Source organism: Onychomys torridus, chromosome 22 (genome assembly GCF_903995425.1).
Source record: "Onychomys torridus chromosome 22, mOncTor1.1, whole genome shotgun sequence".
In the NCBI taxonomy this organism is placed as follows: domain Eukaryota; kingdom Metazoa; phylum Chordata; class Mammalia; order Rodentia; family Cricetidae; genus Onychomys; species Onychomys torridus.
Genome location: NC_050464.1, coordinates 24,170,968 through 24,181,418, shown reverse-complemented (window position 1 = coordinate 24,181,418; position 10,451 = coordinate 24,170,968). Strand labels below are relative to the sequence as shown.

General features: G+C 46.9%; 1 protein-coding gene across 1 annotated transcript in view; it reads left to right on the top strand.

Annotated features, from left to right (window-relative positions):
• Nucleotides 1-4,662: 4,662 nt before the first annotated feature.
• The window catches only part of Adgrd1 (adhesion G protein-coupled receptor D1), a 125,216-nt gene continuing 119,427 nt past the window's right edge, over nucleotides 4,663-10,451 (top strand). The window contains exon 1 of the mRNA XM_036171637.1: nucleotides 4,663-4,824. Coding sequence (XP_036027530.1) covers nucleotides 4,663-4,824 — 162 coding nt within the window. The remainder of the gene's footprint in view (nucleotides 4,825-10,451) is intronic.

Sequence of the window (10,451 nt, the reverse complement as noted above, 5' to 3'; positions counted from 1 at the left end):
AGGTGGATCTCTGTGGGTTCAAGGCTAGCCTGGGCTACAGAGTGAGTTCCAGGACAGTCAAGGTCACACAGAGAAACTTTGTCCTACAAAACAAAACAAAACAACAAAACAAATTCTGATTTCTCTACAGGGTTACTTCTGAGCTCATGGGCCACGTAAGAGTATATGTGTTTTAATTGCCCAGAGAGTGGGGACTTACCTATTATTTTTCCTGCTTTGATTTATGGCTCAAGTTCAGTGTCCAGAGGGCATATCTGATATGGTTCCACCTCTTTAATATTGATTAGATTTTATTTTATGGTACGAGATAACGTTCTGTCTTGGTGGTGGCTGTTTCCTACGCATTTGAGAATAAAACACGCATCATGATGTTGTTGGGTGGGGCGCTCCGTAAATGTCAATTAGATCCAGATGGCTGCTTGCGCTGGTGCGTTCTGCTAAGCCCCTGGTTCATTTTCTGCCTCCTGCTTCTCTCCGAGGCTGTGTTAGTCAGCGTTCTGCAGAGAAACAGAGCTAGTAGACTATCCACCTCCTATTGATTCGTCATCTGTCGTCTCCCTGCCTTTAGAGCATGACATGGGGACAGGCTCCTCGGTCACTGAGCTGTCGTCCACTGTGCTGTCCTCGCTCCCCACCAGCTGGGGGCCTGGGACTGGAGGTGAAGGTCAACCCCAGGCTGAAGGCCAAGAGCCAGCAGCTCTGATGTACAAGAGCAGGGGAAGATGGAGAAATCTCAGCTCAGGGCAAGGGGGCAGGAGACAGGGGTTGGGAGAAAGGGAAGGGGAAGGAGAGAGGGACGGGGTGTGGGGGGGAGGTAGGAAAAGAGGGAGGGGAGGTGGTTGGAGGGATGCAGGTGAGAGGGGGGTGAGGAAGAGTGGGAGGCAGGTGGGGAAGGAAGAAGGATTAAGTAGAAGAGGGGGCGGAAGTGGAGGGAGGGAGAGGGGAGAAGAAGGAAGGGAAAGAATAAAGAGAGAAACAACAGATGAAAACAGAGACATTGACGAACATGATGGCGCACGCCTTTAGTCCCAGCACTTGGGAGGCAGAGGCAGGCAGATCTCTGTGGGTTCAAGGCTATCCTGGGCTACAGAATGAGTTCCAGGACAACCAGGGCTACACAGAGAAACCCTTGTCTCACAAAACAAAAACAGCAACAAAACAAAACAAAGCACAAAAGACAGAAGAAATAAAGCTCCTCCCTGCCCTCCTTGGCTTTCTGGGCTGATGGGCTTGCCCAGCAGGACAGATCTTCTTGGCTGGGTCCATAGATTCAAATACTGATCACCTCTCACATGCATACAAGCGACAGCCCTCATTTCTTCAAGGATGCTGTTTTGTACACCACTTTTCTGCTGTTCCCCACAGTGAGGATGTCAACCTTACCCTCTCACCCCCGTGGGTCTGAGAAACTCTTCCCCTGTTCCGATTAGTTCTTTCTGCTGTCCAGATTGCTTCACCCCCTGTCCGCATATCCTCAGACCCCACAGACGTTCTTCAGAGTTTCACTCCCAGCCCTTTTCAGTTCGGACTTTTCCATTCGGCTCTCGGCTCTTTTCCTTGTCATCTTTCCAAGCAGAGAGTGAGGAATGTTGTTTGTACAGTTTCTGGGGATTCTGCTGTGGAAACATAGGGGACCAGGCAGCCTGGACCCCAATCCCAGAGGCCTTTGCTTTTTTTCTGTGCTCTCAGAGATCCTTCTTTGTCTTCCACGTTTGTCCTCAGCTCAGCCCTCTGGGAGGCTCACACTGCTCACCTGAGCAGCCTCACTGTGGCTGCTCTGAGGGTAGCCAGTTCATTGGTGCTGTCTTCCATTTTTTTTTTTTTCCCCTGAGACAGGGTTTCTCTGTGTAGTTTTGGGCCTTTCCTGGAACTCACTTGGTAGCCCGGGCTGGCCTTGAACTCACAAAGATCCACCTGCCTCCGCCTCCCAGTGCTGGGATTAAAGGCGTGCGCCATCACCACCCGGCCCCTCTTCCATTTTTAGTGAGTGTTCTTAGCTGGGGACCGTTCCTTCTGAGGAAGCAGTAATGGGCCCAGAGCCCAGAGTCTTTCAGGTGGGAACTGGGGGTTGGGAGGGATAGTGGGACAGAGCATAATGTCTTTGGAGCCAGTCAAGTGGCTGTCAGGCTGGGCTGCTGTGACCTAGAGGCCCAGGCAGTGGACATGTGTTTCTCATGGTTTTAGAGGCCAGGAACCTGAGGTTGCAGTACTGACAGCTGGTGCCAGGGGTGGGGGGATCTTTTGCCCTGGTGGACAGATGATAGTTGCCATGTCCCAGTGCTTTCTACCGTGAAAGAGAGGTCATCTCCCCCCTGCCTCTTCTCAAAAGGACACGAATGCCCTTTACAAGGGTTTCATCCTTAAGACAACCCTATCCACCAAGGTCATCACACCAAGGACTAGGACTCTCACCTAGGAATCAGCAGGGTGGGTCACACACATGTTCAGTCCTTAGCCACGAGCTAGAGGTAGTAAGAGGGGACTGCTTGGGTCCTTGGGAGGGTACAGACAGCTCTGAAGACTTGACGTCAACCACAGTGTCAAGAGAAAAGTGATGAGAAATGACTTAAATTCTGCCAGACCCTCAGGCTGGGGTCTGGAGGGTGGGCATGGGGGCGTGCGTGGGGGGTGGGCTGCCCGCAAGACAGAGGGCTGCAGGACAGGGGCTGTCCAGTGGAAGTGCAGATCAGTTTGCTCGTGGGTGCTGGCATGTAGATGTTGGTGGGAATGGAAACAGGCAATTATTAATGTGAAAGGTCGAATTTGTAGTTATATTTATACATGCTGCCCAGAGCACCACTGTATAAGGCAAGCTTCAGTGGATGGTGCTTTTCTACACAGAGGGGAGCAGGCTGAACCATCAGAGGTAGAGCGTTGGAAGCTACTCTGTCTAGGGTAGACGCCTATCCTTAAAAATCTCAGCACAGAGGATGACATAGAGGTTTGGAAGGGTGAGTGCTGTTTGGGGGAGAGAATGTGAATGGTGTGCAGAGAGCAGCTGGGTAGTTATGTGTTTGGAGGATGGACAGAGGGCAAAAGCGTGGAGATCTAGGGCCTGCTAGTACTGGTTCATTCAAAGTGTCTTCCTTGAAGGTTGCAACAACTAATTTCAAAACCATTCATTTCAAGTGGACTTGGACAGAAAAAGAAACTTACTGACTGGTGTAGACATAGTGAGTTTCAGGGTGACTGGGCCCAGGGATGCGAGCAGGGTCATCAAGAGTCACTCTGTTTTCTCAATGCTGCTTTCTTCAGGCTTGGTTTGGAATCAAGTTCTTCTTATTAGGGGCTCCGGGGACTGCAACCGTGTGCATACAGCCTTCCAGGTTAGCGAGATGAGCAGGGCAAGAGACTATCCCCTTCTTAATGCACAGTGTCTGAGGAGGATGCCAGCATTCCCCCTGGGTCCTCATGCACCCAGTGACTTGAACAGACTCGGAGGCATTGTGGCATGCTTTGTGAGTGCCAGCTCTCTCTTCTTCTCCAGTGCATGCAACTTTTTCTTTCTTGCACAACCCTGCTTGCTTTCCATTGTCACAGATGCATTACTTGTTAACTTGTCTAGTTTCCTTGCTTGTTGACTCTTTTTTTTTTTTTTTTTTTTTTTTTTTTTTTTTTGAGACAGGGTTTCTCTGTAGCTTTAGAGGCTGTCCTGGGTCTCACTTTGTAGACCAGGCTGGCCTCGAACTCACAGAGATCCACCTGCCTCTGCCTCCTGAGTGCTGGGATTAAAGGCGTGCACCACCACCACCACCACCACCACCACCCCACTCATTGTTAACTCCTAATAATTATGAACCCAAGCTCCTCAAGACAGAAGTCTTTTCTTGCTAGAAACATGGACAGGTGGCACGGAGGTCACTGTCTGCTACATAGGAGGCACTCGGTAAGTGTTTTCTGAGACGCTAAGAATGAGAGAGGGGTATTGGTGGAATTATTAAGGCCACTCCACGTAGTTAAAAGGGAAGTTTATTTTGTGGGGTAACTTACAAATGAAGGGGTAGGTCGCAGAGTCTGGCAAGGTAGAGGGTAGTCCGGCGGCGGCGTTCTCTGGAGAACTCTGCTCGGTCCACCTCTCGCGTCCGGCGTCCCGGAACCAAGAGAGTGAGTTCTTCCCGATCCTTCGTCTTCTGCTTCCTCCTCTGCCCCGCCTTGTGGGTGTGACCATTACCGAAGCCTCAATGGGGGTTGGAACTTCCAGGCCAATGCTGGGATGCCTATCCACTACAGAGGGGTAGGAATCCTTTAGAATAAGGTTCTACTTACAACAGGAAGGAAATCGAATGCTTAGCATCCTGAACTACATCATGACTGTTATCACCATCATTATCACCGTAATCAGTATCACTATCAACATCACTACCATCATCATGACTATTATCCCCATCAGTATCATCACTACTACCACCATCACCATCATCACCATCATTACCATCACCATATCATCATCACCACCACTATCATCACCATCACCATCATCATTACCATCACCATCATCATTACCATCACCATCATCATTACCATCACCATCATCATTACCATCACCATTATCACCATCATCACTATCATCACCATCACCATCACCATCATCACCACCACCACCACCACCACCACCACCACCATCATCATCATCACTATCAACTATGTATCACTACCATCACCATGACAACCCCATCAGTGTTGTCACCACTACCACATCACATCATCATCACCATTATTACCAGTAGCAGGAGCAACATTGTCATCTTCATCACCATCATCACTATCATCATCACCATTGCTGCCATCATCACAACCATCATATCATCATCGTCTTCCTCTCCAGTATCATTGCCTTCATTATTGCCATTGATCTCACCACTATCGTGATAACTGCTACCACCACCATCATCATCATTAACTTTTTAAAAATTATTTTTACCTTATGTGTGTGAGTGTTTTACTTGCAGGCATGTTTATGTGCCATGTGAGTGCCTCGTGCCCAAGGAAGCCAGAAAAGGGCATTGGATCTCCTAGAACTGGAATTATATATGGTTATTAGCCACCATGAGGATGCTGAGAGTTGAATCTGAGTCTTCAGGAAAAGCACCCAGTGCTCTTAACCTCTGAGCTGTATCTCCAGTCCCTTTCTTCTTCTTCTTCTTCTTCTTCTTCTTCTTCTTCTTCTTCTTCTTCTTCTTCTTCTTCTTCTTCTTCTTCTTCTTTACCATTATCACTGCTATTATGATCATTATCACCATCATTATCACAACCATCATCATCATGATCGATACTGAAATCATAGAGCACTTACTGTGTGCCAAGCATTATTGGTATGGATTGACTTGACAGAGTATTAACATTTATTTCAGTTGTATGAAATAGGCACTGAGGCCTGGGGAGTTAAGCCTCAAGCAACTATAGATGTAGAACAAGATCATAAGTCCTACTTTTTTGTTTGTGGGATCAGCATGTCTTATATCGGTAGAAGGGGTAGCATTATGGTGCCTGTGCCATGGAATATGTGAGTGGGAGGAAAGGGACAGGGAAGGATGAAAAAGGGCTTAACCCTAGTGGGGGTTCTGTGTGGGGGGGATCAGTTCATATAAATGATTCCAATGTCTTGAGGCCAGGGGCCAGAAGAACAGAGATATGGTCAGCTAAGCTGAGTCGTACAGGCCAGCATCTCAGCTTTGTATCTCAGAGTGGAGCCTGACCGATCCCGTGAATCCAGGCTTTGATTTCTTTTCTAATTCACAAGCCAACCTACCAAGACAGCATAGCCCCTGCTCTTAGTGGCTGTTACATGTCGTCTTTGGTTTGGTTCTCATTTCAAGCATCATTCAGTGTCCCGAGGAGTCCGGCTCCTTGTAGCCACTCGGATGAAGGTGGTGAAAAGTGAGGCTTTGTAACCGGAATCTTCAATATGTTCCTCTGCATGAAAGTAACCACTCACCTTTCACTAGCCAAAGCCAGGTTCTCTGTGCTGCAAATTCCAGATGTGTGAGAAACAAGAATCTAACTAGAAACACTGATCACAGCTTCTTTCAGCCCCTAAACTCTACCTGTGGCTCTAGCCTAGGACCCAGGCCTTGAATACAGAGTCCAACTCAGTGTTTGCATCAACCAGTTCGTCAACCACGGAGCTTGGTTAGAGAGGGATGCACCACCTACTGAGAGGCAGCGGACACTTGCTGCTGATGTAAGGGCATAGAAAGACACCTCTGCAGCCACTGTATGGCAGCTAGCTCAGTAGAGCATGGAGCCAACAGGAAGAAGGTGGAAAAAGAGAGAGGTAGAAAATAAATTCCCGATGCCACTAACTCAGCCCTGAATGGGGTCATTTTGTCCTTGGGACTTCGTGGTACTGGAACAAATGTATGTTTTGACTCCTTTTGAGGAAACTAGATGGTTTCAGAGCTCTTTTCTATCTTTAATTTTTTTTAAAAAAATCACATTTATTATCTATCTATCTATCTATCTATCTATCATCTATGTGTATACTATGATACACACGTTAAAGTCAGAGGACAATTTGTGAGAGTTGCTTCTCCTCACCTACCATGTGGGTCTTAGGTATCAAATGTTGGCCATCAAGCTTGGCAGCAGGCACCTTTAACCGCTGAGCCATCTCCCTGGCTCCTGTCTGTCAGTCTTGAAGGAGGAGGGGGTGGAAGAAAACTGTAAAAAGATTCTCTTGTTGTCACTGTTTTAAGCTATGACAGCTCATGCATCACGGAATCGTGAGATTGATTTTCAAAGTTGATATCTTTCTTTGATTTCTGGCTGCAGGCTTCATGAGGTTTCCATGTTAGGGCGCATGCTGGTGTAAGCTCTCTGCTGAATAAACCCCCTGAGGTGCCATTATGTCTTTGAAGGTTTGCATTTAGCCTGGCCCTGACAGTCAGAGATGCCTCTAAGGTGCTAATTAATCATGACTCTCTGTACAGGCACGGTTTTCCAAAGGTGCAAGATAATTGATTATCATTCCCCTTACTCCAAATGCCACGGACGGGGCTCATGACTGATGTGTGACTGAGGTGCTGAGTCCTTACTGCTGCAGGGCCCCATCTTTAAGCATCTTGAGTTTTAGTTCTCATTCACGAGTAGGGGAAAATGAAGATGGACCTACAGGGAGATGCCTCAGCTTGGTGTAAGCCATGAGCTCCGAAGCCCAGTTGCTGTAGAGGAGAAGCGGAGGGGATTAAGACGCCTGATTTGGGAGAGGCTGGCTCAGACTGTCCTACTCCATTGGAGATGATTTCCAAACACATCTACTAGACTGAAGGCTTTGTGGCATGGAGGGACAGGCAGACAGTCCGGCATCACCAAGCATCCACACTCCCGTCACCTTTGGCTGTGCCATTCTTAGCTTGTGGGGTTTTTGTTTTACATTGGTTTATTTAGGAATAATACAATAAAAAAATAATTACCCTTGCACTTGGGTAGTGGTCCACACACCTGTCTGTGATTGCAGCACTTTAGGAGGTGATACGGGAGAATTTTAAGTACTAACCTAGCCAGTGTTAGATAATGAGTTTGAGGTCAACCTGGGCTCCATGGTAAGACCCTGCTCCTCAGCAATACAGAACAAAAACAAAAGCAATAAACAAACAAACAAATAAATATCCTTCTACTCCAGAAAGCAGCTATGAGACTTTCCTATGGTGCCACCAACATAACAAGATACAAAATAGGCTCAACACTCCAAAAAATATTCCCAACTAGGGGCTGGAGAGATGGCTCAGTGGTTAAGATCACTGGTGCTCTTGCAGAGGACTGGGGTTGGATTCCCAGCACCCACGTGGTGGTTTACAACCACCCCTAACTCCAGTTCCAGGGGATCTGATTCCCTCTTCTGACCTCCATGGGCACCAGACATGATACATACACACACATACAGGCAAAACATTCATACATATAAAATAAAATCAATAATTATATATTTTTTGGTTCTCTTATAAATGGTATTTTAGAAATGTTTGCACTTGGGGGCTAGCTCAGCTGGCAGAGCACTTGCCTGGGTTCCGTCCTCAGCACCACAGAAACAGAGCATGGTGGCACACACCTGTCAACTCGGTGCTTAGGAGGTGGAGGCAGGAGAATCAAAAGTTCAAGCAGGAGAATCAAAAGTTCAAGGTCATCCTTGACTGCCTAGTGAGTTCAAAACCAGTCAGAGCTACATGAGACTTTGGCCCAATGACTAAATAAATTTTAATTTCTGATCCTGAATTATGAGCATATCAAGACAGATTTGTTTTTTGCCTCTTGACCTCATTCTTGTGACCTTGTGGAGCTTACCTGTCCATTCTACGGCTTATATACTGTCATCATTGTGTATTTATTGTTATAGTCCTGTGACCTTCATGCCTATTTATCTACCAATCTATTCATCTCTATCTACCTATCTGTCTGTTTCTATATAATCTGTCTATTCTATATCTATCTATCTATCTATCTATCTATCTATCTATCTATCTATCTATCTATTTATCTATCATGGGTCTATAAGTGTGTATGTGTGTGCATGTGTGATTCCCTAGAGCTGTAGTTACAGGCAACTCTCCATATAGGTACTGGCTGGTTTTGCGTGTCAAGTTGACACGGAATGGAATTATCAGAGAAGAAGGAGCCTCAGTTGAGGAAATGCCTCCATAGGATCCAGCTGTGAGGCATTTTCTCAAGTAGTGATCAATGGGGGAGGGCCAAGCCCATGGTGGATGGGGCCATCCCTGAACTGGTGGTCCTGGGTTCTATAACAAAGTAGGCTGAACAAGCCAAGGGAAGCAAGCCAGTACAGCCTCTGCATCAGCTCCTGCCTCTAGGATCCTACCCTGTTTGAGTTCCTGTCCTGGCGTCCTTTGATGGTGAATAGCAGTGTGGAAGTGTAAGCTGAATAAACCCTTTCCTGCTCAACTTGCTTTTTAGTCATGGTGTTTCATCGCAGAAACCCTAACTAAGACAACATGCCCCCTGATGTGGGTTCTGGGAACCAAAATCTGGTGCTTTACTGGTACAGTACATGTTCTTTTGTTTCTCTCTCTCTCTCTCTCTCTCTCTCTCTCTCTCTCTCTCTTTCTTCTTCTTCTTCTTCTTCTTCTTCTTCTTCTTCTTCTTCTTCTTCTTCTTCTTCTTCTTCTTCTTCTTCTTCTTGTTTTTTGGCTTTTTGAGACAGGGTTTTTCTGTGTAATTTTGGTGCCTGTCCTGGATCTCGCTCTGTAGACCAGGCTGACCTTGAACTTAGAGATCTACCTGCCTCTGTCTCATAAGTGCTGGAATTAAAGGCACGTGCTGCCACCACCACCCAGCAGCAGTAGGGTTTCTTAACCTGGGAACTGTCTCTCCAGGGAAATCAGAACACATACACACACACACACACACACACACACACACACACACACACACACACACCACTGCCTACTTTCTTCGGTTTAGTGTTTGTGTGGTATTTCGTTTCTCATCCTCTTCCTGTAACCTCACTCCGTGTTTATACTTACATGTTTCTCACAGATGGTTGGCAGTCAGCTCTTCCATTCTTCCCCAATCTGGGAATCTGTCTTTTATTCGCACTCCGGCTATGACTGGGATAAAAACCTGCCCTTCGCCAGTTATCTTCCATCCCATCTGTCCGTTGTTCTCTCCGCCCTCAGCCTTTTCTCCATCTGTTCTTGGATTAATTCAGAATTTGTGACTTGCTGTTATTGACTTCTCTCTAACTGTATGTCCCTCCAGTGGCTGTCCTAAGATCTGTCGCATGCTTCTCTCAGCAGTGGCCACCGAAGGCATCTCTTTAATTGCTTCCAGGTCACTTTCCAAAGACAGATGAACCCCTCACCACTGTCCACCCCCCACCCCCACTGTCTTACATTAGACTGTGTTTCCTGGATCTTACTTTGCACACAACAGCCCACAGCAATCCACCTCTACCCTCTCTCTTCTTCACCCAGTCAGTTTCTATAACAGTCAAATGCAGGCTGGACCCATAGCTCAGTTGGTAGAGTGCTTGTCTAGCTAGAATGCACAAAGCCCTGAGTTCAATCCCCAGCAAGGAACAACCTGGGTGTGGTGGCACAGGCTTGTAATCCCAGCCCTCAGGAGGTGGCGGCAGGAGAATAGAAATTCAAGGTCATTCTCGGCTACATAGAAAGCTACCAGCCTGGGCTTCATGAGACTCTACCTGAATAAAATCAATAGAAAATAACAACATAAATCCCACTTAAATGTAAAACAAAGTGTGTGTGTGTGGGGGGGGCAGTTCTTTCCCACTTAACTTCAGTTTAAGCCATTTCCTTTCTCGGCATGGATGGAGTTTCTGTCGGGTATCCCGTGGTTCAGATAAAGAGAACAGGTTACATTTCTTCCTGTCCTGGTCTCCTGCTACTGGATTCTTTCCGTTCCTGTTTGAGGTGTTTATTTCTCTTTCTGCTTTATGGCGGCATAATTCACATACAATAAAACCCACCGATCTCCTT